Source organism: Taudactylus pleione, unplaced genomic scaffold (genome assembly GCF_031769625.1).
Source record: "Taudactylus pleione unplaced genomic scaffold, aTauple2 ptg000080l, whole genome shotgun sequence".
In the NCBI taxonomy this organism is placed as follows: Eukaryota; Metazoa; Chordata; class Amphibia; order Anura; family Myobatrachidae; genus Taudactylus; species Taudactylus pleione.
In genome coordinates this window covers 6,146,300-6,173,073 of record NW_028284482.1, presented here as the reverse complement: position 1 = coordinate 6,173,073, position 26,774 = coordinate 6,146,300, and the positions used below count along the sequence as shown (strand labels likewise).

The 26,774-nt window shown below is 42.1% G+C and overlaps 1 protein-coding gene across 2 annotated transcripts in view; it reads left to right on the top strand.

Moving 5' to 3' along the window:
• Positions 1-26,774, top strand: part of LOC148532273 (activating transcription factor 7-interacting protein 1-like) — a 178,510-nt gene that overhangs the window by 108,849 nt on the left and 42,887 nt on the right. For both annotated transcript variants that reach the window (XM_088468040.1, XM_088468039.1), the window contains exons 7-12: positions 5,834-5,916; positions 8,850-8,935; positions 9,146-9,283; positions 9,450-10,055; positions 10,531-10,598; positions 12,591-12,660. In XM_088468040.1, the coding sequence (XP_088324166.1) occupies positions 5,834-5,916; positions 8,850-8,935; positions 9,146-9,283; positions 9,450-10,055; positions 10,531-10,598; positions 12,591-12,660 (1,051 nt within the window). The remainder of the gene's footprint in view (positions 1-5,833; positions 5,917-8,849; positions 8,936-9,145; positions 9,284-9,449; positions 10,056-10,530; positions 10,599-12,590; positions 12,661-26,774) is intronic.

Here is a 26,774-nt window from a genome sequence, read left to right as displayed (position 1 = left end):
TTGATGCACGTGCGGCTACTGCGCACACAATTCACAAACACAGAAAATAATTTTTTTTTTGGTTTGGACTGGAGTGTACTTTCGGGGGTTACAGCACCCTTAACGGTCAAGCCAGCCGGCCCTTTACTTATGACACAGGCGCACGCTTGGCACTACTTTGTTGATGCACGTGCGGCTACTGCGCACACAATTCACAAACACAGAAAATAATTTTTTTTTGGGTTTGGACTGGAGTGTACTTTCGGGGGTTACAGCACCCTTAACGGTCAAGCCAGCCGGCCCTTTACTTATGACACAGGCGCACGTTTGGCACTACTTTGTTGATGCACGTGCGGCTACTGCGCACACAATTCACAAACACAGAAAATAATTTTTTTTTTGGTTTGGACTGGAGTGTACTTTCGGGGGTTACAGCACCCTTAACGATCAAGCCAGCCGGCCCTTTACTTATGACACAGGCGCACGCTTGGCACTACTTTGTTGATGCACGTGCGGCTACTGCGCACACAATTCACAAACACAGAAAATAATTTTTTTTTTGGTTTGGACTGGAGTGTACTTTCGGGGGTTACAGCACCCTTAACGGTCAAGCCAGCCGGCCCTTTACTTATGACACAGGCGCACGCTTGGCACTACTTTGTTGATGCACGTGCGGCTACTGCGCACACAATTCACAAACACAGAAAATAATTTTTTTTTGGTTTGGACTGGAGTGTACTTTCGGGGGTTACAGCACCCTTTAACGGTCAAGCCAGCCGGCCCTTTACTTATGACACAGGCGCACGCTTGGCACTACTTTGTTGATGCACGTGCGGCTACTGCGCACACAATTCACAAACACAGAAAATATATTATTTTTTTAGCACTTGGGGGGAGCACCCCTGATGGACAGAGCACCCCCTGGACAACACTACAGCACCCCTTTAGGACTGGGACACTGCACAGGACTTTGGAGTGGACACAGCCCCTATGGAGAACTGACTGCACAACACAGTCCAGCCAGCCCCTATGGACTTTGAAGTAGTGGACACAGCCCCTATTAACAACAGCAGCACAGCACAACACAGCCAGCCCCTATGGACTTTGAAGTAGTGGACAACAGCAGCACTACACTACACTACACTACACAGCACTAACTCCCACCCTCCCTCTTCACTGTCCACAGCCGAGTGAGAAAATGGCGCCGACGCGGGTACCTTATATAGGATCCAAAACCCGCGAGACTCGGAAGGCGGGATGATGACGTTTTGCCTCGATGTCAGATCCGAGTCAGGCGGGAAAAGTCGAGCCTGACTCGTATCGGACTCGGATCGGGGGGGCTCGGGGGGGTTCGGATTTCAGAAATCCGAACCCGCTCACCCCTAGTTAAAACACAAGCAGCTTACACATATCTCACTGATATGTTCAGGCTGCTTGCTCGGGAGAGATTTGCAGAGAGAAGACATTGCAATCACGGGTGAGTCATCTCCTGCAAAACCTCCTACTCAGGAGAGAAATCTCCTGCAAAACCTGGTACTCAGGAGACAAATTTCGTTCTGCTCTCAGCTAAACTCACTTCTTCGTAAATTTGAGAGTCTCAGGAGCCACAAATCACCCGAGTTTCGGTGAAGCTAATCGATTTGAAAAAAAAAGCAAACTCTCCCAGACTCGATTCTTAGTAAATTTACCCCTAGGTATCCATTTTTCGTCACATGTGGTAAAGTTTTTCACTCTGTATCCCTTCCATGTCAAATAAAGGGACCAGTTTTAAGTTTAAACCTAGAGGAGGAAAGTCAGTTTTTTTTACTAGTTCCAGGTAATATACAAAAATAATTCTTCCAGGGGATTTGGATCTTTATCTGGAGGTGTTCAGATTACTGGTGAAAGAGTGAGTTAACTGGAGGTGGACAGATGGTTTCTTGACACAACCTTGAAGTGGACAGGTTCTGTTCGAGAACCAGAGACCCATATGTGCTATGGCATACCAAGGAATGTTTGGTTGGTGCATCTGTTTTCACCAATAACCATGCTTCGTGTTCTCAAGAATATAATGTGAAAAGGTGCTCCAGTGATCTTAGTGTACTCCAGGTTTTCCATAAAAATCTTGGTGTGCTTACATTCTAAATTTGATGCCAGGGCCGCTAAGGGAGGATCTTTTTGTCTCAAGGTCTTTTTAGACTGTGACCACCTTTGTCTGGATTTTAAGCGTGTCTGATGAAGCTAGGATCCTGACAGGCAAACGTCTGACTGTGGAAGTAACTTAGAACCATGTCAAAAGCCAGAAAACCTGTGTCTGCTAAAAACTAAGATAGGGTATGGACTGCTTGTGGTGTTCGATGTGAATGCAAATTATTTTACACTTCATCTTTGCAGTCTTGACAGTGGCCTCAGATATAGTTCTCTAAAGTCACAGGTCTTGTTGGCACTGTTTATATATTTTCAAAAGAGGCTGACTTTCTCTGAGGTTTAATGGACAGATGTACTAAGCTCTGGAAAGTGATAAATTGGAGAGTGAAAAATTACAGCTGATTGGTTGGTAATTTATCAAACACCTGTAACATGATAGTTAGGAGCTGAGTGGCTGGTAGTTTTTCACTTTCCAGAGCTTAGTACATCTCCCCTAAGGGCCATACCCAATCAGCCGCGAAAAGCCGCAGGTGCAAACTTTTCACACAAAAATGCGTATTGTGCAATCCTATTCCCGCATATGTGAATTCTCCATAGACAAAAAAACGGCGAACTGTTTTCACCATCTCAGAGCAGGTGAAAAAATTAGCAAAATCCTTTTTTTTTTTCTTAGAAATTTGGGGACTTGCTTCAGAACCCATTGGACCTAACCCCCCAACAGCCCCATTAATAACAAATTAGGCAAAAAATATTTTTAATTAGCAGAATTTGGCCAATAATGACGTCATTTTTGTGGTGAAAAAATGAAAAGTGCTGGAAAATGCGGTTAACGTTAAAGTAGTGGGTCTGGTATTTTGTGGGGGCTGTATGGATGGGACATGTGTTTTAAAAATTGCAGGTGGCTGCACCAGGTGTATTTTAAAAAAAAAAAATTATAAGTGCCATAAAATGACACATAAAAATATACTTACATCCATTTTAATGAACCCCCAATTTAACTGCAGCATTTATTTTGTCAAAATAAACTTTATTTTTATTACACTAATATGCTTAAAACAGCCATTTAACACAATTTAAGAACCCCAAATACTTTTATTAGGTCCACTAATACACTTCTTAATTGATTTCCTATGTCAATTAGCCTTTTTATCGTTTACAGACAGATTTCCCCAAATCTTGCTATACTTTTCGCAGGTTACTCCTCTAACCGTTTTTGCACTAATGCATTTTTGCGTCTTTTGTAATAGGATAGTGCGAAAAATGGCAGCGTGCATAGACAAGAGATTTTGCGGCAAAACAGGAGAATTGTGCGAAAACTTCTCTGACATTAAGTTTTCGCTTTTTCACGGCTAACTGGATATGGCCCTAAGTGTTGTTTTAGGGGGCGGTATGTACTATGCATCGCATTTTGGATGTGGTACATCCCGCCACATATTGGGTACATACCGGCGTTAATCACACCGGTACAGATATGTCCACATACATCTATACGAATAAGACGCATTTGAAGGGAAAAAGTCGCACAAAAACACGCTTGGCGCTACCGACTCATGTCACAGCATGGCGCAACTAGAAAGGCTGTTTAACATGCAGGGAGCTAGATGTATGAGGACACACCTGTATGTACCTAGAATTGAGATTACGATTGCAAAGGACAGCTCTTTCTATAAGAGCTGTCTTTTGTGATGACAGGATATCCGGGTTTATGACCCAGAAGTCCCTCTGTGCATGCATCGTGGGGACACTGGAAGGGGTCGGATTGGATTGGCTCAGGTCTCTATAGACTTATATGGGTAGTTGTTCAAATGTATGGAAGACTAATTCTCTTCTTGTCCTGGACATTGTGCAATTTGGCCAGCAACTAACAAACTGTGGCCAGGTGGATAAAATCTCCAATTCTAGTTCATGAAAATATCTCAACTCACTTTGCCAGATCAGTGAGTGGTAAGGAATGGAGTCTCCTCCGAGCAGTGGTCTTCTGTCTGTAACGTTTACAAAATGTAACCAGTTTAATGTTGTGTCTAAAGAGGCTAGCTTTGTATGAAAAGTTTTGTGCATAGGTTTGCCTGAGCTTACCCTTCCCTAGAGGCGCTTTGGAACATTCTCATGATAGGGGTGTCCCCCAGATTGAAAGAAGGAGAAAATATAATTTTTGTACTTACAATAAATCAATTTCTCTGGGGGGAAACTGTGTTCCCACACTTTATGCTCATTGTTCAATGCTGTATGTATGTTTGTGTGTAAGGTTTTCTCCTTTGGTGCTCTGTAAATTTGTGAACAGGAGATATGTTTACCAGGGATTAGAGCGTATCTTTAGAATTATATTATTAATCCCTCCGTTGTGACAGTGCCCCCCAGTTGAAAGCAAAGATGTGGATTTTACCAAAGTACAAAATTTCTCTTATTGCCTCAATTCTGGATTCCTTGCCTAAATTAGGTAAATATTCATGCAGAGAGGTTTTGAAGCCACAGTTGAATTGCAGATGAACATTGCAGATGAACATGCATGTAGCTACATGTATGTTTATTAAATATGTTTGAGAAATAATCTAGCATTTATTCACACCACATGTATGGCGGAACAATATTGATCATTGTTGGGCGGGGATTTTCAGTCTAGTGAAAGTTTGATGGCTACTGCACTGGATTGCTAAGAAAGAAAGTCATGAACAATAAGTCATTAGAATAATTTACATTTTTGTGAAGGTTTATTGTACTACCGTGTTTCCCCGATAATAAGACACTGTCTTATTTTTTTTTTGCTCAAAAAAACACCATAGGGCTTATTTTTGGGGTAGGGCTTATATTAATTATCATTGACAGCAGTGCCCCTTATGCAGGCCCCCTTGTAGAAGTGCCCCTTATGCAGGACACCCGCTTGCAGGCCCCCTTGTAGAAGTGCCCCTTATGCAGGGCACCCCCTTGCAGGCCCCCTTGTAGAAGTGCCCCTTATGCAGGCCCCCTTGTAGAAGTTCCCCTTATGCAGGCCCCCTTGTAGAAGTGCCCCTTATGCAGGCCCCCTTGTAGAAGTGCCCCTTATGCAGGCCCCCTTGTAGAAGTGCCCCTTATGCAGGCCCCCTTGTAGAAGTGCCCCTTATGCAGGCCCCCTTGTAGAAGTGCCCCTTATGCAGGCCCCCTTGTAGAAGTGCCCCTTATGCAGGCCCCCTTGTAGAAGTGCCCCTTATGCAGGCACCCCCCTTGCAGGCCCCCTTGTAGAAGTGACCCTTATGCAGGCCCCCCCTTGCAGGCCCCCTTGTAGAAGTGACCCTTATGCAGGCACCCCCCTTGCAGGCCCCCTTGTAGAAGTGACCCTTATGCAGGCCCCCTTGTAGAAGTGACCCTTATGCAGGCCCCCCCCCCCCTTGCAGGCCCCCCTGTAGCAGTGTCCCTTATTGCAGTGCACTTACCTGACTCGCCGCCGTCTGGGATGTCGCTCTCACTTGCGCGCTGACTGGATCTAACATGAGCCATCAGGCGCGGCCGCACAGGATTATCAGCGCGCGGGTGACGTCATGACATCACCCACGCACTGCATGACTGGGAACGCTTGTCTCTGCAGCGTTCTCAGCTCAAAATGAGATTCAGGTAGGTCTTATTTTCGGGGTAGGGCTTAATTTGGACTGGGTTACAAAATTAAGGGTAGGTCTTATTTTCGGGGAAACACGGTAGTACGGATTTATCACCAGAACTATCTAGTTGTAACTTTGTGTCTTCTGTATTTAAAAAGCAAACCACAGTAACCCAGCCAGCATCACCAGGGATGTCTGCACCTGGAGCAGAATCACTTCCTGCGAACTCCATGGCCTACAGGTGAGCTCGAATACAACTCTGCAGCTTTCAATCATTTTCTACTCTGTAAAACCAAATGTGGTTTGCTGTAAAGTGTACCTGAAGTAGGTTTACTAGAATCCTTACTCGTGCACCCACTTGTCACTTTTTTTATCTGATAACTTTGGCATTTAAACCTTGTTTCTTCCCCCTCCCCCCCTTTTTTTTAAATAATTTTGCAGTAATTTAATTTTCCCACATTTCAGCCTGTTTAATGCCCAGATCTGTGTTCAAGCACTTTCACGAAATATACCTTTTCAGCTGACTAGCTTGAGTTCTCTCAGATCTGGCCTGTCCCCTTTAAAATAGGGTTCTCTCAATGGGCATGTGAAGGCAAACATGTCATCCCAATCCTTCTACTCTCCTCTGCTATAAATTTTAAAGTGAATTCCTTTTCATATATTATTCATTAATAGCAATACCATGATGCCCAACCTCCTCCACAGCATTCCTTAAGTCATATATTTGTGGTTCAGTAGACCGTGTTAAATTGACCACAGGTTATTGGTCAGTGTATGGGCATGAACCAGTGCCAGAGTATAATCAGGGCGACTGGAGTGGTCACCTAAGGGCCCCCACATTCGGGAGGGGGTCCACAGGTCAGCAACATGTTACAGACACCAAAAGTGCATGTCAGTTCCTGACCCACAATGCTTCAGTCAGTATTTACTGGGCCTGGAAGCATCACATACTAGATGTAATAATGCTGCGGTCAGTGGGCACTGAGAGAAGAGCTAGGGGCAAGAGGAAGGGCTCCTGGATAAATTAACTTAAGGAGGGATTGGTGGGGGGGGGGGGGGAGAGTTACTTGAAACAGGCGTCTAAAAATGGACTGGATGATTTGGTTATGAAACCTGTCTGATTGTCCCATCTGTCAGCCAGTTCCATGCTGGTAAATGAAGATCACATGCATACAGATGTGTCCACATACAGCAATGCTCAAATTGTGACTAATGGTCTTATTTGATGCACCATAGACTTTACAACCAAGCTGTGCCCGTGTCACGCTACACAGTCTTGTTCTGTAGTTGCATCTTATTTGCATCACTAATACCACACAAGTACAATGCACAGCTACCCTGGACACTAGATCTTTCATGCGATGCAGTAACTATGTGCAACTCGGGTGCTAACCTGGGTAAAAAGGCAAAATACTGAGGGCCTATAAATGTGTGAGTCCCGCCATGCATCGCGCCACGCAGAGTTGTGCTGAATCTGTGATGATATACCACCTCCATTGCATAAGAAGTACTAATCCTAAGTGCAGGGGTTCTATATGTAACTTTGTATGCAATTACGATGCAACAAAGATGCTAAATTCAAATCAATCAAATCTCTGGCCATATAGCGCAGAAAGGCTATGTGTATGAGGACACCTCTAAGTTTTGCAGTGAATGGAGGCCAGCTGATACAGTTGCTCCACCAGATGTGCATTCCATCAGATTGTCTACATTATTGTGACCACCACAATTAGAGATGCAACCATGTCAATAAAGCATATCGTTTATCATTTTAAATTGTTCTTTTAAAGGTGCCCACACACATAGCGATATTTTACCCGATCTGGCCGATTCCATGGGAACGACAGATCGTGTAAAATATGGCCAAATTTGTGAGGAAATCGTGAGTCCCCACTCACGATGCGATGCGCGTCCCCGCAGGTCTCATACAGCATCTTCAGATCTGCCGCGCAATAGGGCAGATCTGACAATCTAGGACCCGATGCACTGTGAAAGTCTGGATGCAGGAGATATCGTTTGAAGATTGGACACCAAATTGTGTGCAGATCATGTGCAGAGCTGCCAGGGAGAGTTTCAAGGGAAATCGTACACAAATCGTACACATCAGCTGATCGTGTGCAGATCGCTATGTGTGTGGGCACCTTTACTGTAGGAACTGCCAGCTTAGCATTAATGATCTTAGTATACTATCATGATGATGTGTTTAATGCTAACAATCTCCACTTGAATGCTGGAGTTGGAATTTTAAAAACTGAACTGTCAAACAATTATAATGGTGAATGTTTGTGATACATATTGTCACACTAAAACATTTATTTTTTTATTTTTAAGAACCATCCTAGCAAAAACAAAAAAACAAAAACTGATAAGCAACCAACTTAACATGAATCTACAATATATTGTCATTTTATAAATTGCTGAGGTTATTTAGTGTGTTTTTACCGTTCTAATTTTATATAATTTTTCATTTCCTTTTCTCTTTAATCCTGTTGGAAGACACTGGAACCTTGGGGTATAGAGCTTCTGTCAGGAGTGCTAGCATTTTAAATTTAAAGTCTATAACTCCTCCTACTTTGTACCCCTTATGGTGGGTACACACTATACAGATATATCTGCAGTGTCCCTCCCCCCTCCCTGCTGCAGACCGCTCGTACACACTTGCCGATGGACAGATCTGTCTGCAGATATATCTATCCATTGGCTGTGCAGCACAGCCAATGCGATATGTCGGTGAACGACGACATTCACCGACATAACGTCGGTACACACTGGCCAGCGGCCAGCAGATATGTTGGGCGATGAATTGATCGGCCAATGTATCTGTCAGTGAGTACCCAGCTTTAGCATACCAGGAAACCAGTTTTTCTAATGAAGAGCAGGGAGTACACTTATAGTATATTTTATTTAACTTTCCTTTTTAGACTCTGTGCAAATTTAAATTGCCTGCACTCGTGTCAGTGCCTCTACACCCCAATCTTTGAGTGTCCCCCAGTGAACTTGAAAAAGGATTTAGTGTAAATGTAAAAATCTATTTTTTTAATTTAATTGTAAAATGCTTGTTTATGCCAAAGGATGAAACCCACATTTTGTACCCTATGTTAGGACTATTGAAACGTTTATTAATATTTTATATACCAATACCTGCTAACATGATATCCCTGCACTCTTCCACAGGCCTGCTGGTACTGTGAGACAAATGTTAGAATCAAAACGAAATGTAGGAGAAACTACTACAACTAATGTGCAGCCCTCACCTGCTGGTAAGACATTGCATGTGACTGTAAATGGGGCACTTCTTTGTTAAGATAGGTATTTGGAATAGTTTGAATATTGTTATATTTGTTTTCATTTACATTTAAATATATATGTGCAAATCAAAACACTGCGTTACCTATTCTCTGCACTTTTGCTGCATTGTGACCCTCATCTGCATATTGGTAACACCTGGTCTTTTTGTTTTAATATTGTAGCTCCACCTTCTGTCCCAAGCTCTTCTAATTTACCTCTTCGCACATCAAACACCACCCAGCTGCCTGTAAACCAATCCCCTGTTAATACCACTCTTCAAACCAGGGCAACGCCTGACTGGAAGCTAATTCAGCAGAAAAGTAAGTAGGAGTTACTAATAAGTAAAATTTTTATATTGTAGCTGTTAATAGACCAAAGACACATTACATTCAAATATTAAAGTGGTTATAGGCTGTACCATATTGTTTGCATTCACTCTGATATTAAGCTGTATTTTATGAAAATATAATTTTTTTATTTATACAGTTAATTCTTCAACTATTGGAACATCTCAAAATATTTTAAGCAGTCAATCCAAACCTATGACATCGGTTACTTCTGCTCCAATTATTACTTCAGTTCTACCTGCATCTAGTACTGCAACAGTTGTTGGAAACAGCCAGGTGCCTACCAGCAGCACCCAGCCAACTCTTTCATCCCTACCTTTCATTCTACATGTTCCAGTTGCAATGCCCTCCCAGCCACAGCTTCTGCAAGGCACAACCGGGACACTGGTGACGAATAAGCAATCTGGCAGTGTTGAGTTCATCTCAGTACAAAATCAGTCCACGGTTGGCAGTCTCTCAAAGACACCTGTGTCAATACCTGTAACCAAATTAATCAATAGTCCTTCAATGCCCAGCCCAGGTATCCAGCGGAATTCCCCTGCCAGCTCGATTGCTTCCACACTGACTGCACAGGCTATTCCCACAACCCATTCAGTTACTTTATCGTCCAGACCCTCACTGCCAACTGTTGGAATCTCTGGTACATACAGTCAAGCAAGTAATCGGAACACAGCACAGTTAAAATCACCCGTATCTGTATTTAACAATTCATCCTCATCTGAATCACCTTCTGGAGGTAGATCAGGTAGGTAGATTTATTTTTCAATATTATTGGAGTCTTGAAACTATGAAAAATGTTACAGATTTTTGGGGGTTTAATGACCGGCTGGATTCCAGATCGAGTATTCTGACCGTCTGCATTCTGAGTGTCGGGATGCCCACTTCATCCCATTTTATTTTTAGCTGTTGCATAGCAGCAATATGTAAATATTCATAGTATCAGTGGTCATTATAGGATTTTATATCTATGTTGCAATCTCCTAAATCAGTATTTTACCTACTGGGTATTCTAAGTAAGATGCAAACTTTTCCTTGCACAAAAAACCACTGCAACCAACAGTCACTGTATTACAAATTATTATAGTTATTCGCAAAAAGATCCTCTATATTGGATTTTCTTATTTCCCACAGTCATGTTTTCTATTGAAATACACAATAATTATTCTTACCTGGATTATTATGTCTGTATTTCAATGTAACATATTTTACCTAATTTGCAGAACTACAAACCAACCGGACACAGACAGCAGAGACTGCTGCAAGCAAGCGCTCTGAGAGCAATGCATCGGTAAGATGATTTTATAATATTCTAAGTGTCTATTTACCTAACCTCTGTTGGAGATATAGAGGTGGATGCTTCTATTGCAGGGGTGGCCAACCAGTCAGAGGCAAAAAGCCCCAAAATATCTGTAGATATGTCAAAGAGCCGATGATATGTGCATGCTGAAGGTGCACGTGAAAAAAGGGGCGTGGGCAGCTAGGCCATGCCTTTGTTACGATATTTGTACGAGCATGTAAAAGCGCATGCACACATTCACCGTGGAGGTAACTATTAAAGGGAAAGAAAAAGCCAGAACAATATAAAAAACATTGAAAAAAACAGATCCACACTGAAACAAGCCAGATCCACACAAAATACACTAAGAAAGCCACATACACAAAAAATATTTACACAATACAATCCAGCCCCTCCATGTGTCACTCCAGCCCTTCCATGTGTCACTCCAGCCCTTCCATGTGTCACTCCAGCCCTTCCATGTGTCACTCCAGCCCCTCCATGTGTCACTCCAGCCCCTCCATGTGTCACTCCAGCCCCTCCATGTGTCACTCCAGCCCCTCCATGTGTCATTCCAGCCCCTCCATGTGTCACTCCAGCCCCCCTCATGTGTCACTCCAGCCCCCCTCATGTGTAACAACAGCCCCTCAATGTGTCACTTCAGCAACCCCTCATGTGTCACTCCAGCCCCCCATATGTCACTCCAACAGACCCTCATGTGTAACAGCAGCAGTCCCTCATGTGCCACTACAGCCCCCCTCGCTCCCCGGGCCACTCCAGTCCAGTCACTTCCCCCACACTCCATCCCACTCCATGGGCCAATACAGCCCCCCCACATGTCACAAAATAAAATAAAACCACAGCTGTTACCATGTTGCGACTGTCTGTCACGTAGGTAGGCTCCGGTGCCTGTGACCACGTCCTCCTCATGGCTGCAGGTTCAATCACAAGTTGAGCTCCACCTCCTGTTTACAGTGTGGCATCACCACATCGCCCATACATGCCTCCGGAGCGAAGCAGATGGCTGCAACAAAGGACAAGCCTCCTTTGAAGAGCTGTGCGCCTATCAGAGGAGGCAGTCAGTGGCAGGCAGTAGAGCCAGCAGGGGAGCCGCATCAGAACAACAGAAGAGCCACGTGTGGCTCAAAAGCCACAGGTTGGCAATCGCTGCCCTATTGTGCGGTTTTCAGAAACTACAGCCATTGCCATTCTTGATGCTATCTAATCAAAAGATTGTTCAGATAGAAAATGCTATCTTAAAATTTTATTTTCAGGGTGGCTGGGTCCTCCCTCAGATTCATTCTAGTTTCAGTCTGGGTAAATAGGCCAGTTATAAATTAATCCAAACAGCTTTATGAAGGCTTACACTTTGGCAGACCAGGGCCAGAATTAATGACCTTGAATGATTGTGTCCAAATACATAGGCGATGCGGCCACTTTGCCCCGGATTCAGATAATAATAAGGCCACAAAGTGCAGGTGGTGTTTCTTCCCTGTTAATGCTCCTAAATCGATGGGTCCTAGGCTTTGGTGTTTTTGGCTTTTAGGAAGAGCAATATGGGCTTATTCTACCAGACAATTCTCCACATGATCTAAGTCTGTCGCACACTATGTAATAAGTGTGTATCCTGATGGTTATAACAGCCTTAATGTAGAGAACAAAATAAATACAATTTATCTGTGTGAAGAAATAGTTTTAAGCACTTCTGTTTAACAGCCGTTCACCTGTGAAATATGCTGAATCCATTATATCAATGCAGCTACTAATGAAGAGTGTTATTATTACAGTATCTCCTGCCAAGACCTAGTGAAAACTTCGTGTTGACATTCACTGTGGCAACCCCTAATGAAAATGTTAAATAAAATAAACAAAATCCTGACCAGTAAACTTAAAAATGTTTTTTTTTTTTTGTTTGTTTGTTTTTTTTAATACATGTCACCTTAACATATTGCATTACACATATACCCTTTATTTACCTGTTGACTTTACCTGCTTTATTTTCAGGGAGGAAAAGCTGCAGCTGGAGTCATTGATCTTACACTGGACGATGAAGTTGTGGTGCTGTCTCCTCAAGGTGAGCAATAATGTTCTAAGTACATGTACATTTTAATTTCTTATGGTTTTAACTTTAGAGCTATGCTGCCTTGGAGCTATATGATAAATTCCCTTTAAATAATTTATACTAATATTTCAAAATCATACTAAACTATATTTCAAAGGATAAATAAATCTAAAATGCAAGAATAATAATAGTAATCTCAAAATGGGCTTCTGGCACAAGTATTTAGTTTGCTTCCCCTCTCTGTGTAGTCTAAGCTTCTGTACTCTTAGCTAATTTAACCATATTTTTTATATTTTTTTATTTTGTGTTGAAAGATTATAATTGTATTTTGTTGAACAACTAACATAGCTTTAACTAACTCAAGACAAACTAGTTTGCTTGTAGTGAGCTCGATTGTTTTTTTTTTTCTCCAGTCTTTTTTTACAAAGCACATCTGTGGATGGAATTTATATCTTCTCTCCAGGTTCACATGGATTTTTTCCAGGTGCTCTAATTTCCTACCATGGTCTAAAGACCTATTGGTAGGTTCATTGTCTTCTGTGAAAATCAGCTGATATGCCTGCAAAATCAGGATTTATTTCTTTCATAAAATTATTTTCTCTGAACCCACTGGGGAACACTGGATCCTTGGGAGATAATTTTTCTTTCAGGACATTGTTACATTGAGTATACTCAGATGTCAATGTCTCCTTCCATATTTCCCTCCTGCGGGAAACCCATTTTTTTTTCTAATCAAGCTCCCCTGGACAGAACCAGGGAAGAAACAAAAATATAGGTAAAATATCATCTCTGTTTTTTCCTGAACTATAACATCAGGGTGGAGCGCTGAGGAAGTTCAATCATGTATCCACAATCCTCACCCAAGAATCTGAAGTGGAATTAATCCACTGATACTAATAGAGAAACAGATGGCAAAGACCAAAAGTTGGTTGAAACACGTTGGTAGAGGAGCTGCTACCTACCAGAGGATGAGACCAGAGCCAAGATTAAAGATGGTTGGTGTACCAGGGTTGTTGCTATCTACTAACCTATGCTTGCATTGAGACTTTTTATCTTGCACCTAATGGGTAGGAGTCCATTTTGCACATGCCATTTTTTAACCCATTCAAAGGATTTACACAATATACCTTTATTTCTCTTTGTTCCACATATACGCTGTGTGGGAGTGAATCTCCCTAGAGACAAAGAGTCTGTATAGGACAAATTTATCTGGGGTATAACAAGAACACAAAAGAAAATATTGGCAAAAAAATTCTATTTGAAGATATTTTTATTGGAATATTTGTGAATATTAACTGGATGTATATTTTATATCGGACATTCCATTTGGAAACTTGATTTTGGACACTGTGTCACTGACTTAATCAGAAGAATTTGAGAATTGCCTATATGAGTCTCTTCTTCACACTGTTACAATTAGTTTCTGGGGTTCCCTAGTGAACACTCATGAGGAGCTGGTGCCGGTGTACCTCTTGCACATACATATATATATATATATATATATATATATATATATATATATATATATATATATATATATATATATATATATATTTTACACATTTTTTATCTCAGAAAAGCAGATGAGATTACACCAGGTGGGCAGAATACATGTCATGCAGACTGTTTGTCTGAGAGCTTGGCAATGGTTTCTTCACAGACCACTGGTGTTTATATATAAATATACATTTATTTAACAAAGTTAATTAGCGTATGGGCGCCAACACTTGTAAAAAGTCTAAATGGCTTAACTTGATTGTAGTTACAGCAAATAACACCATCTCTGATCAACTTGGTTACACTTCCCACCACCTTCTGTGGGCAGCAGCTCAGCTCTTCAGAAAATTGTTAGGTGAACCTGCAAAAATAACCTATTGTGAGTGAGAGAGAGAGTGAGTGAGCGCCCCGTAGTGTAGTAGTTTAAAAACTGTTTGTAACAGTTAATATTAGATATGTGTACCAGATTCACGCTTTTAAAAAGTGTATCAGCAGAGTTCTTTATCTTTATTTCTCTGTATGGATGGTGTCCCTGCGTGGAAACTCTATAGCCTTTGCTCCACTTTGCGTTAGCATGTAACCTTACAGACCATTAGTTTCCTCGCTGTCAGTGCCGGCTGTGCTCTGGAAGCCTGGAGGTTGCACTTCAGTAAGCTCCTATATTTCCTGTCTCTATGCTTTCAGACTTCTTCAAGGGGGCTTCTTCAGACTTGAAGAAGTCTGAATGCCAGATGAAACCTTACCTTTCATGAACCTACCTCATACTCTGATTAAGATAAGCACCTTGCACTCAGCACTTTGTTTTTATCTTTGCATTTTTTATCAAAACATTTTATAAAATGTTTTGAGTATACAAATTAGGCTGCCAGTATTTTTTAAATAATTTTGCTGTGATTTGTTTTTGTCTTTATATGAAATTAGTTTAAATAAATGTATTTTTAACTTTTCAATTTCTTGCATTGTTGTTGGTACCTAATATATGAGCTATAAAGTCATTTTAAATTTGCATAGATTGTTTACATGCGCCCATAGAAGCTGATTTATGTGATACATTAAACATTTTATTAGAAGGTTTTAACCCCTTCTTTGACACTAGTAACCTAATTTTGGACACACTTTATTGCACAGGCACTTGATGCACTTTACATACTTGGCTTGCTTCTCACTTGAAGGCATTTATATTTTCATCAGCATTTTCAGATTGTAGACACCTTTCTAGCACTGACACTTTAATATCTTGCACATGGTACCTTATTGAACATAAGGTTATTTCTAAATTATATTGATTGCAAACACTGTTTGGCGCTGGTTATCAAGTTTACTGATATATCAGGATTTTGGTACTTACCGATAAATCCCTTTCTCCGATTCCACAGGGGACACTGGAGTTCAAGACAGTGGGGTATAGACGGTGGTAGAGTAGAGCCTGGCACTTTAAATAATTTAGAAGTGTGACTGGCTCCTCCCCCTCTATGCCCCATCAGCCCCAGTTTAAGAACTGAGCCCGAGAGGAGACGGAGGACAATAGGAAAATGAGAAGGAGAGGACCACAGAACGGAACAATACCGACTGAAGGAGAACAGAGGAACTCACTGCAGGGAACACATGCAGTCACACAACCATATAACGAACCAAACAACACAGCAGGTACGCAGCGCTGGGCGGGCGTCCAGTGTCCCCTGTGGAATCGGAGAAAGGGATTTATCGGTAAGTACCAAAATCCTGATTTCTCCTTCATCCACTAGGGGACACTGGAGTTCAAGACAGTGGGGACGTCCCAAAGCCAACCTCCCGGGTGGGAAGCGCGGAGAACTCGCCGACCCTTTGGCAAACCCGAAAACCAGGAGCGCCAAGAACTGTAAGCCCAATGGAAAGGCAAGAGCTGAGGATCAAGTGTCGCAGAGGAGACAAGCAGAACTCCCTGCTGAACAGCGAAAGAATTCCACAACTTACAGCGTAATTCGAACGTAATAACGGCTAATGTAAGCTCAGCTGAAAACAGACCCAGGCCAAACTAGAGTCGAACATAGGAAGCTGTATAATTCGCAGACAGCAGCAACCCAGCACTGCTGGACAGAATTCATATAGATATACGTATATAATACCAATCTACAGATACAGAGCTGATCCTGTCCACAGACTCCTAATAAGGAGTATACAACGAGGCAAAAGTCAAGACCGAACAATCGCCGAGGCCCAAGTACTACCAGGTTGACAACCAGCGGAAGGGTTAAACCATAGAAGTTCTCAACAATGGAGATCCCGCTGGGTATGATGCAGAGGCGGCTGTGAAAGTATTGAAAACACATTTCCTTTTAGAGGGTCAGACCGCAGTATAACCACTCTGAAACAGAGGGATCAAACAGCAACTGAAACCCTGCAGCTATAATTCCCCATAGCAGACTACTGGCAGTGTGTCACTACCGCTTGGGGCGGGTCTCAAACTCGTGTATTGGGCGCCCCATATGGGGACTTTACGGCACACACCCTGTGCCGGCCTAAAAAGAAAACCATAGCAACAACCCCAAACAACAGACATGCCATCATGATGGAAGTGCGTAGTCAGTACAAACTGCTGGTCCGAACATAGTATGAAAACAACTCGGATACCCTGGCAGTTAAAGAGCACGGATGCAACAGCCACCCAAGGAGAGCTACCAATATAGGGAAGCATCCCGTACAACAAGGCTAGGATAACCATAAAGGTACACATCAGGAACCTGTCAGTGTGATGAAAATATCCACAGATACTGAACAGGAATCAGGCTCCCTGCGCAGAACATAATGACTGTCACACTTTAATGTAAAGATGTGCCATAGCCCATAGATGCGCTACAGTCCTTTATCACCCCAACAGAGTCTAGTAGAAGTGAAAAATATGGAATGCTTCACGAATTTGCGTGTCATCCTTGCGTTTCAATTTTTAGTATATGTGCTGCAGAAGCGAGCACTCTCAATGTTGGAACTATGCACCCACACGCCAGGAAAGCTCTAAAGTGTAGTAGAGCCAACTGATTACGAGAGCGGATGGCTGCTAGGATGGCAGCTAGGGTGCGGAAGGGAGACTTGTAATGTCAGGTTGCATGAAATAGGAGCATCTGCCGAGGCATTAGTGAGGTACCGCTTACCTGTGAGCAACCAGAAGCCCTCTAGACGAGATGTAAGTCACTAACCTTTTCCATCTCACAGCAACCCGTCACGTCAGGTATAGAGAGTAGTTCAGTGGGCTAAGAACCAATGCTCTACAGCACAGACTTCAGTCTGGCGATGTTGTCTGGGAAAATACTGTAGAAAACTAGCAAATTGTTAGGAGACAAGAAGGTTGTACAACAGGACTCTATACCTGAGCATGTAACAGTAGGGATGAGTATACATCTAGAGTTTATACATATACTCCAAATACAGTCTGCTAGTGTATCAGTACATTATCACTTATAATGGTGAAGTGCGTATCAGTTAACAGGCGGATTTAAGTAAGACCTTCAACAGGTCAAGATACACACAGAATATTAAATATTTGATGATGGATCCCCACCAGTGACCCTTGAAAGTTATAGTGTTCACAACGAGAGGGATTCAAAAGTGAACCCCAGGGCCAAGGATTTACCTGATACTCACCAATCTAATCAAGCCAGACCTGACCCTGCCTTTTCGGCGGGTAGCCGTAGGCCTTCAGGGTCAGGAGCAGTAACTGCAGTCTGTTGTCATTTAAATAATTAGGTCCTGAGGATGGAATAGAACCTGGATTCTCTATGTACTGATAGGAAGAGAACCTAGGGACACTTATAGCTCATTTTATTGAGATAATATTGAGTACTGGAACCTATACTGAGAAGGTACCTGTACATAGACATAGTGTGCATTAGGCTATAGTGATACCCCCAGTTAGGGTTAAAACAGGTTTTCCCATTATTAGGAAATATTCATACAAGGAATGTGAATATATATTATACATATACACACGCACACCTGGACAAACATAGTTGCATGAGAAGGCAATCTCTTTGAAAGGAAGAGTTAGTACCAACCAAGGAAGCTTACCTGTCAGACTCCTGCCCAGGAGATTAGCATATATACAGCATATCTGATGCATTCTTAGAGTGCCACAAGTTTGCTCCATTATATACATGTGTGGACATCATATATGGATATCGCCTACAGTTTCTGGTAATCCCAGGCAGCTTCCCATCCATGGACTTATAGGTAAACCTAATGATTGTGGAAGTATAGACACACCCACACAATTCCCAACATATTTTATTAATATACATATACATATATATATATATATATATATATATATATATATATACACATACACACATTACACATACCTACACATACACAGGCACCCATGTAAAGCGGAGTTATTGTACCAAACAACCGCATCAGGAGAGTCCAGCCTCCAATCGCAGGATGCTTCTTTTAAAATATGTAGGTATGAGACAAGACGGATAACAGATAATACTTAATCAAACAGTGCAGCCATTTTGATAGACAATTTTAAAATAGACATAACTATCCTCTAAACAGTAACCTCACAATGACGTAGGGCAGCAGTTAGGAGAGTTGTGGCTGACTGTTTTGCAGTGCTCTCCCCTCTACAAGATCATTGTGGAATCTGACCACCATATAGGAACTACCGAGATGAGTCAAGTTCAATATGGACCTTGTCGCTGCGTTACTCAGTAAGCAGGAAGACTGCTACACTGCACTCAGTATGCATCAGCATAATCTATCTCAGCATTTACCAAACTAGGTTCTATCTAGATACTGCAGCTGCCCAGATATTCCAAGTACTGACCAGGCCTATTAAGGGTGGTGTAGTAACAGTTTCTTACACAGCACAGCGTATTCTAAGCGGAGTTATCCTAGCATGCGCAACCACATGAAGGTAGAGTGCACTCTCTATAACTGAACTTCCCGCGGTGCAGTCACTCCAGGGGCTCAGACCTCTCGCTGCTCTAGCAGGCACAGTCCACACTGCATTCGCCCTGCACTAAACTGCGTTTATGCAGGTAATATAATGTACCCAATGCTGCCCTTAAGAGGAAGCTGGATATAAAACTCTCCTTACTGGGAGATCTCATGAAGTGCGCAGCCCATGGGGAGACTGTGTAGAATTAAGCGGCGCACTTCTGGGTGCAGCAATGGACTAAGCCCCGCCCCTACATTGCCGAGAACGGAGCCCCCCCCCTGCTAAAGCTGTTGACTCTTAGGGTCCTTACCTTTGGCTGCTCTGTAAGGAGCCGCAACCAGGGCCGCACCCCATGCCTCCTTACAGCGAGCCCAACTTCGGCAGGCCGCCTAACCTGAAGCCGGCAACTCCTTGAGAACGTCGCTGCTTAGGAGCTCTCCACTGGAACCGGAGATCGCTATATAGCAGCAGCGCTGTTTTACAGTGAAGCGCACAGAAGAGGGAGAGCCCGCCTACAGATGGCGCCGCTAGAATGCGTGACGCGCCCTAATAAGCTCCGCCCCCGCTCACTCCGGTATACTTACTGAGATTGTGTCTCTAGTTCGGGGAGAAGGTAGTGCGGCAGGCGCGGGGGGGGTTGCAGCAACAGACCGCCTCTATTGCAGAGAGAGTTGTCTCACTGTAAATGACAGCCGCAGCAAGGCACCGCGCTGTCACAGATGCAGGATAGCGGTGTCCCTGCATGGAGAGTGCAGGGATGCTATTACAGTCCTTCTCATGCGGGAGATTTTGACTGGGAAGCGCGACTTTATGCGCGGTGGCTCCGCCCCCTTGTTAACCGACATAAGGAAAATTTTCTATGCCGGGCATAGAACCGGGGACCTTCTAAAATAAGGACCCAGGTTGGTAGTTTGCTGAGCTCAGTAGTTCAGCTATATTTGGGGTGGAGGGGCCGCAGATCTAGTCCCCCGCTAGTCAGGGGAGGAGATTATACTTACCACTGCTGGCATCAGGGCTGCGGCTAGGCATTCGGAAGCACGGACACAGCCTCTATATTAAGCTGTGGCGTGTCCTCCCTGAGCTACTGCCAGGGTGCCTGGGACTCCGACACGCACTCTTTTTTAGTGGTGGCGGGTCTCCTGATGCCTCCATGTAGCAGGCTGACAGACGCAGTTCTCTGTCAGCCTGTCCTCAATGCTTTGTGAAAGCTATAAAATAAAATAAAGTGAAAATAAAGATAAAAATACTAAGTGTGGGCTGGAGCTCAGCCCTATGTGACCGGCTCTCTCGGGCACATTCTAAAAACTGGGGCTGATGGGGCATAGAGGGGGAGGAGCCAGTCACACTTCTAAATTATTTAAAGTGCCAGGCTCTACTCTACCACCGTCTATACCCCACTGTCTTGAACTCCAGTGTCCCCTAGTGGATGAAGGAGAAAGATATATATATATATATATATTATACAGTAATCACCAAAAATGTATAGTTAGGTCTTCATTTATGTGTTGAAGGTAATAAGTATTGTTTCATGTGTCATTAAGTTAATGTGTAACCATTTATTATTGTACTGTTTTTCCATGCTGTATCACCATAATTTAGATGTAATTGAGTAACTGTTTACTTACCTTTTACCTTTTGTTGTTCATTATATTAAAATAGTTTAATCCTTCTGCTTCTGCTGAAATCATAAAGAGAGGAGAGTTCCTGCAAAATGAAATCAAAACCCTTCTTTAAACTTCTCTGTGTTTTACTACTAATATCACAATGTAAATTACATAATAAAAACTACTACACTCTATTTGGAATTTTGTTGGTATAGTGGGGTTGTCCCAAGCTAGCCTCTTAGTAGTCCATGAAGGTCATCTATTGGCTTGGGTGGAGACACAAATTGTAATTGTAACCAGTTGTAACAGGATGAAAGGGGTACTCCTAAGCCTGCCCCTGGTGGAACCGAATCCTTGGAAATCTGTGGCGGCACGACAGGAAGATTTATTAACCCTAGCCAAAACACTGGCAGTTACATCAGAATATCCATGGTAACCCAGGGTTACATTTTGGAGGCACTGCTGAGATCCGAGCAGTACTCAGAGAGCTTGTTTCCCATATAAGTAGCTATAGAGAAAATGTAGTGACACCCTCACTTGCACAATAAACGGGATTTGAGCAGCCAATACAAGTGCCAGCAGCCAATACCCCCATTTAACTAGTATATTTACTTCCTGAATTCCCCAACATGGATAAAAATAATGACTCCAGTAACAGTACCAAAATAGCTATCCAAGATGATCTGGAGGAGATGAAGAGAAAGGAGGAGTGGCATAAATGGACGAGGAATTTGGGGACAGAGATAAAAAGGTGAAAGAGAAAAATGTTTTAGAAATTATGTAACATATTTGATTTGAGTGAGCATGAAGAGCTGTTATGGGATAGACCAAATGATATACAGTACATTGCAGGCATAATGTAATACAGAGCAAATATACGATTAAACCATTTTAAATTGTTGATCTACTATGAAAATAAATATCTAGAAAGAACAGAATTATTGGGCATGAGTTGAAAAGAAACTCGAGGAAGAACAAATTTTCAACTAAAGAAAAAGAACAATGAATGGCAAGAAGAAATTGATGTGGTAACCGAAAAACTAGAGCACTTGCAGAAGGAGAATAAAGAAAAAAGACTGAAACAAAAACATACAGTAATACACATACAGTAGGTCTCTGCAACAAGAAGAAAAAAGTCAGTCTTCCTGAAACCCAGGTGAATAGGATGTCTCAACTCTTGGGAGTGGCAGAAACAGCTAAACAGAAGTACTTGCATGAAGAGGAAAGAATTCGCTCCCTAGAATTTCAGATAATTGAACTGTCTGAATTATTTGAGGCATCTGAAACATCTAAACAGAAGTTTCAAGTCAGTCTTAATAGAATTGGAATCTGAAAACAACACCTTTGTCATTGCCAACTCCATGAAAACCCCTCCTGAAGCCCATATCAGTAAATCTCCTGTGAGTAAGCATACTAAGACATTTGCCTTACAAACTGAAGAAATGGTTTCTATTTTGTCAAAAGAAAGAGCCAATTGCCATAATATATTTGGTACTGTGGTAAGGTACTATGTAAAGAAATATTATGACTTCCTTAAACAGCATGACACCAGGATGGATGTCCTGGTTCATTGGACTGGTATAACCAAGAATAAACCGCTGAAGTTTCTGCAAAGTGTGGGAGATGGAAAAAGCATAGAATTTGATATAGTGGAAGGAGTAAAGGGGGAATAAGCAGTAAATGTGACGAGTCCTAATGGTGTACCGGTGATAGAAAGTGTATTTGTTTCTAGCTGGCAAGAGTTTTGCAGATGCTTTTATTGACCACAAAAAAAGAGTTGGGGGAGGAGTTTTAGATGCAGACAAAATTGGGAAGACAGATGCAAGATGTGCAGTTACTTCCTCGTCATCCAGCACAGCCTAGACAACGTACTTCTGTCCACTACCGACCTCATTCCAGATGGAGAGACGGACCAACTAAGCACCAGGATCAAATTGGTGCCACTTCAGAACACTTTCAGATACAGTTAAGACCTTTGCCAGAGGAAGAAAATCATCAGAGTGGTAATCAACACAATTCCCAGCTGCAGTATCATAAAGATCCCATCCCCAATCAAGTACAAGAGAAACATAATAGCTCCTGTGAAAATGAAAAAGATGAACCTGTATAACAGGAGCCACCCAGAAAAGAGGGGAAAGGAGAAGACTCAGCTATAGCAAATAGAGAAAATACCACTAGGGGAGGCAATGGGACTTATTGAACCAATCCCTCCCTAGCTCTTCACTGTCTAAATGTTTGAGTTAAAGCAGGTAGCTAATGGGATGTGAATAAGAGAATGTGGCTTGTAGTAAGGATGTATTAGCATGGTATTTGATGTAGGTGGTGCATTGTCACCTAAAGATGGAATAAGTGTTAATGCACCAGGGGGAGAATGTAACCCCCATTTACATAATGGGGTTATGGAATAGAGGCAGAGGGAAAGTGTATGTGTTTGTAATATATATGTACTTTATGAAGTCTTTGGTATGAGATGAAACGCGTTTGCACTGCTGTTACTTCCCCTATGACAGATAAGTTCAATTTCTTTTTATTTCTTGTAAATGTGCTATGTACTATATTGCCCTGTTGGATATAATAAAATGTTTTTGAGTACTGGCTATAGTGGAAATTCTGTTGATTTTAATTTGGGACTGACTAGTTCCTAATATATATTATCAACGTATTACTTAAAGCTTCACTTGAACTGTATATGCAGATTTGTATTTTCATATACAATGATGGTCACAAGACCGAAGAGAAATTAGAGTTGTGGATCTACTCACCTTATTTATGCACTTTGTTAGGTGTTCTCACTTGTTTACACTATGTTTGACTCTAAGGGCCAAATGTAATAGGATGAGAGTTTAGGAAATGTGAGAATTTAGCAGTAAATTCTCACACTGCTACATTAGTTGAATTGTTTGTTTTTTTTCAAAATGGGAAAAAATCTGGATGAGAATTTAAATCATGAGTTTTTTAAATCTGAAAAACAATAGAGTTTGAATGTTCTCTCACACTTTTTAAACTCTGCTAATGTGATAGAGTCAGAGTTTACTCACAGTTGCTAAACTCTCACCCTGCTACATTTGGCCATGTGCGTGTGTGTGTTTAATTGATAGTAATTTTATCATATTTATGTACTGGACAAGTTCATGATGGCTTCATGATGGCCTGTTGTGAAGGAGACCAGGGACAGTGGTAATGCTTATATAGACAGGGACAGTATCAAGCTACCCTTAAGGGGTTAAACAGACTCACCTCAACATGAGGAGAGGATTTTTCTAGAAACACTACATGCCAGGAGACAGTTGGCAGCTTGTGTGAATCTATATATAATCCAGAGAGAGGACAGTCAGCATTTTTTTACCTGGAGGCTGAGGGAGCAGTTTACCTGGAAAAAGGTTGACGCTTCAGGAGGAGTCTCTTTCAGAAGTGCCAGTCTCCAGTGTTGATGTCCAGACTGAGGATCTGGCAGCAGGAGCTTTCAGAGGCAAGTCTGGCTCTTTACCCATGAACCATTGGTTCAGCCAATTGAGTATTAAGGTGGCACCTAAGGGGAGGGCACACGAGGGGAGGGAACCAGAGGCAGAGGTTCCTGAAATTGATGGCGTTGAAGGACAAGTCTTCTTAATAAGGCACTTAAATTACTATCAGACTATCCTGAATACCCATAGTGGATACTTCTGATATGTATATTCTTAGTGAGAAATTTCACTAGATATCAGCATGTTTACTAAGAGAAATATATTATGTGATTGCATCACTACTAGTTCTAATGCAGCTTAACAGTATAATCATTAGTTCCAGTATAGTATTATATTTTATTTCAATTTAGCATTCACTGATCAGCTATATGCTGCAGTGCAAATTTTGGAAACACCAAAACTATTGAAGACCCTTGTCAAATAATTCTTTATCTATAGAATATTAGAACTATCACATCATGTACAAAAAGGAGAATAATTTACATACTGTACACTAAACAAGAACATAGATATATTTATTTAATATTTTAGTATAACAAATCCAGTACATAATACAAACTAGGGACCACAAACATGAGAAGGAAGCTTTATGACCCTTCTTCGAGATAGACTCACTACCTTAAACAGATTTAACATTAAAAAGTTGCAATAACAGCAATCCCCAATTTATCAGTATAAAAAACAACATCTAAGATTGTGGTGTAAACCAAAAATATTTTTGCCCATTTCTTTTCATCTACAAATGAATATGTCACACATGTAATTTGCTTGTGGACCTGAGGTGTAGTCACTGGTAGGTGAGGATTCAGAATTGCAGACACTATACCCTGGTATCAGGCTGCCATCCACGGCTGCAAGGGAAATGGATAAGGGAAGAGGCAACTGGAGATGGTTAATGTAGTCAGAGGAAATAAAGTTCTCTGCGGCTCCTGAGTCCAGTAGTGCTGGTACTGGTTTAGAATCTAATTTCCCCCAAGGAGACTAAGATGATCAAATCAGATCGTTGAGAGTGAGACATGACTCCTAACTTGGCCTCTCCTTTGCAGATTAGGAGTGACCGTTTCCCAGCCTCTTGGAACAAGTATTCAGAGAATGGTTTGAAGCACCACCGTAGAAACAGAGGTTCTCTTGGCGGCGTCTAAGGCGTTCCTTATCAGAGAGCCGGAAGCGATTCACTTTAAGGAATCTATATTAGAACCTCTATACACTCCTTCCTATACCTTCTAATATCCTGCCTATACCTTCTAAGGATGACGCTAATTTGCGTACGCAGTCATACAGTAAATAAAGACTTCAGACCTGGAATCTGTGGTTCCAAAGCACAAGTATTATTCAAGTAAAAGTACAGTAAGTTACACGCTATTGATCCAGACACAATTCGGCGCAAAGGAATTATACAGACCCAAGTGCAGTATACATACACAGAGCTTCCAGACCAGATGTTAGGCATCGGCAAGAAACCCCTTCGTCAATCAGCATTCAGCAAGAAGACTAAGACCCAGTGTTGGAGCACACATGTTTATAATATACAACACAATAGAGAAGTTTGTTGCTGATGCCATTGGTTCCCAAGGGGGATACATCTGTTGCAGAGCATTTAACAGGCTGATTCAAATAGAGGGGGGATGAAGGTAGCGCAAATACTAAGGTCCTAATAGGTTGCTGCCTCAAGAGGAAAGGATAGGGGATCACCTTCCCTGGTATGTTTATGAAAGAAAAAGAATACTCTGGCGCCTCTTATAGGTCCCCGTATACAGCAAAAATACTAATCACAAAGTATATAGTAAAACAAATAGTTTAATAAAGGGCACTATAGATATAGATAAGCATATGTGGTTTATATATGCAAATATATAATAGCTATAGCTATTAAAAGATAGACATACTCACTAACAACATACAACACAAAACATAAAACAAATATAGCTGTAAGTGAGACCGCAGACACGCAAATGTGCGTATTACTCTGCTGATCCTATTATCCAATCAGGAATAGTCCAGATAATGGAGGTCATGAAAAATATATCCTCCTAAGTAATGTCAATCTCAAGTATTAGTTCCAGGTAAGTATGGACATGTGCTTACCGCACTGAGTGATGATCCTCCACGTGGTGACTTCTGAGGGAGGTAGGTCGGTAAAGATGGTTTGCCGGCAAACTGGGGGTGCCCTACATACAGCAGATGTAACACAGGTCCCCCTCCACAGTCATCAACGCATTTCGCCTGCTACCAGGCTTCCTCAGGATGGTATGTGGATGTCCTTCTAACTAACCTATTTAAACCCCCTCGATCTGCACTTCCCGCTCAGCCGCATTCAGTCCACTTCCAGCCAGCGGCACTATCGCACATTCGTCACTTCCTGTGGCTTCCAGTTGTGGAGTGGATCAATCACCCACTCCTCTGTCCTGCATGGACTTCCGGTTCACCGCGCCATGATGCAAACGTCACTTCCAGTTAATCATAGAGGCAATGAAACACGTGGTCTTCCATCATGCTTCCATTCAATATCGGCGCCATGACATCAGCGTCCCTTCCGGTTTACACAAGCACGTGGTCTTCCGTCGTGTTTCACTCAATATCAGCACTTCTATTGTAAATATGTTAGGACTTGTGATAGCAAATAAGTGTCCCATGTTCTCCATC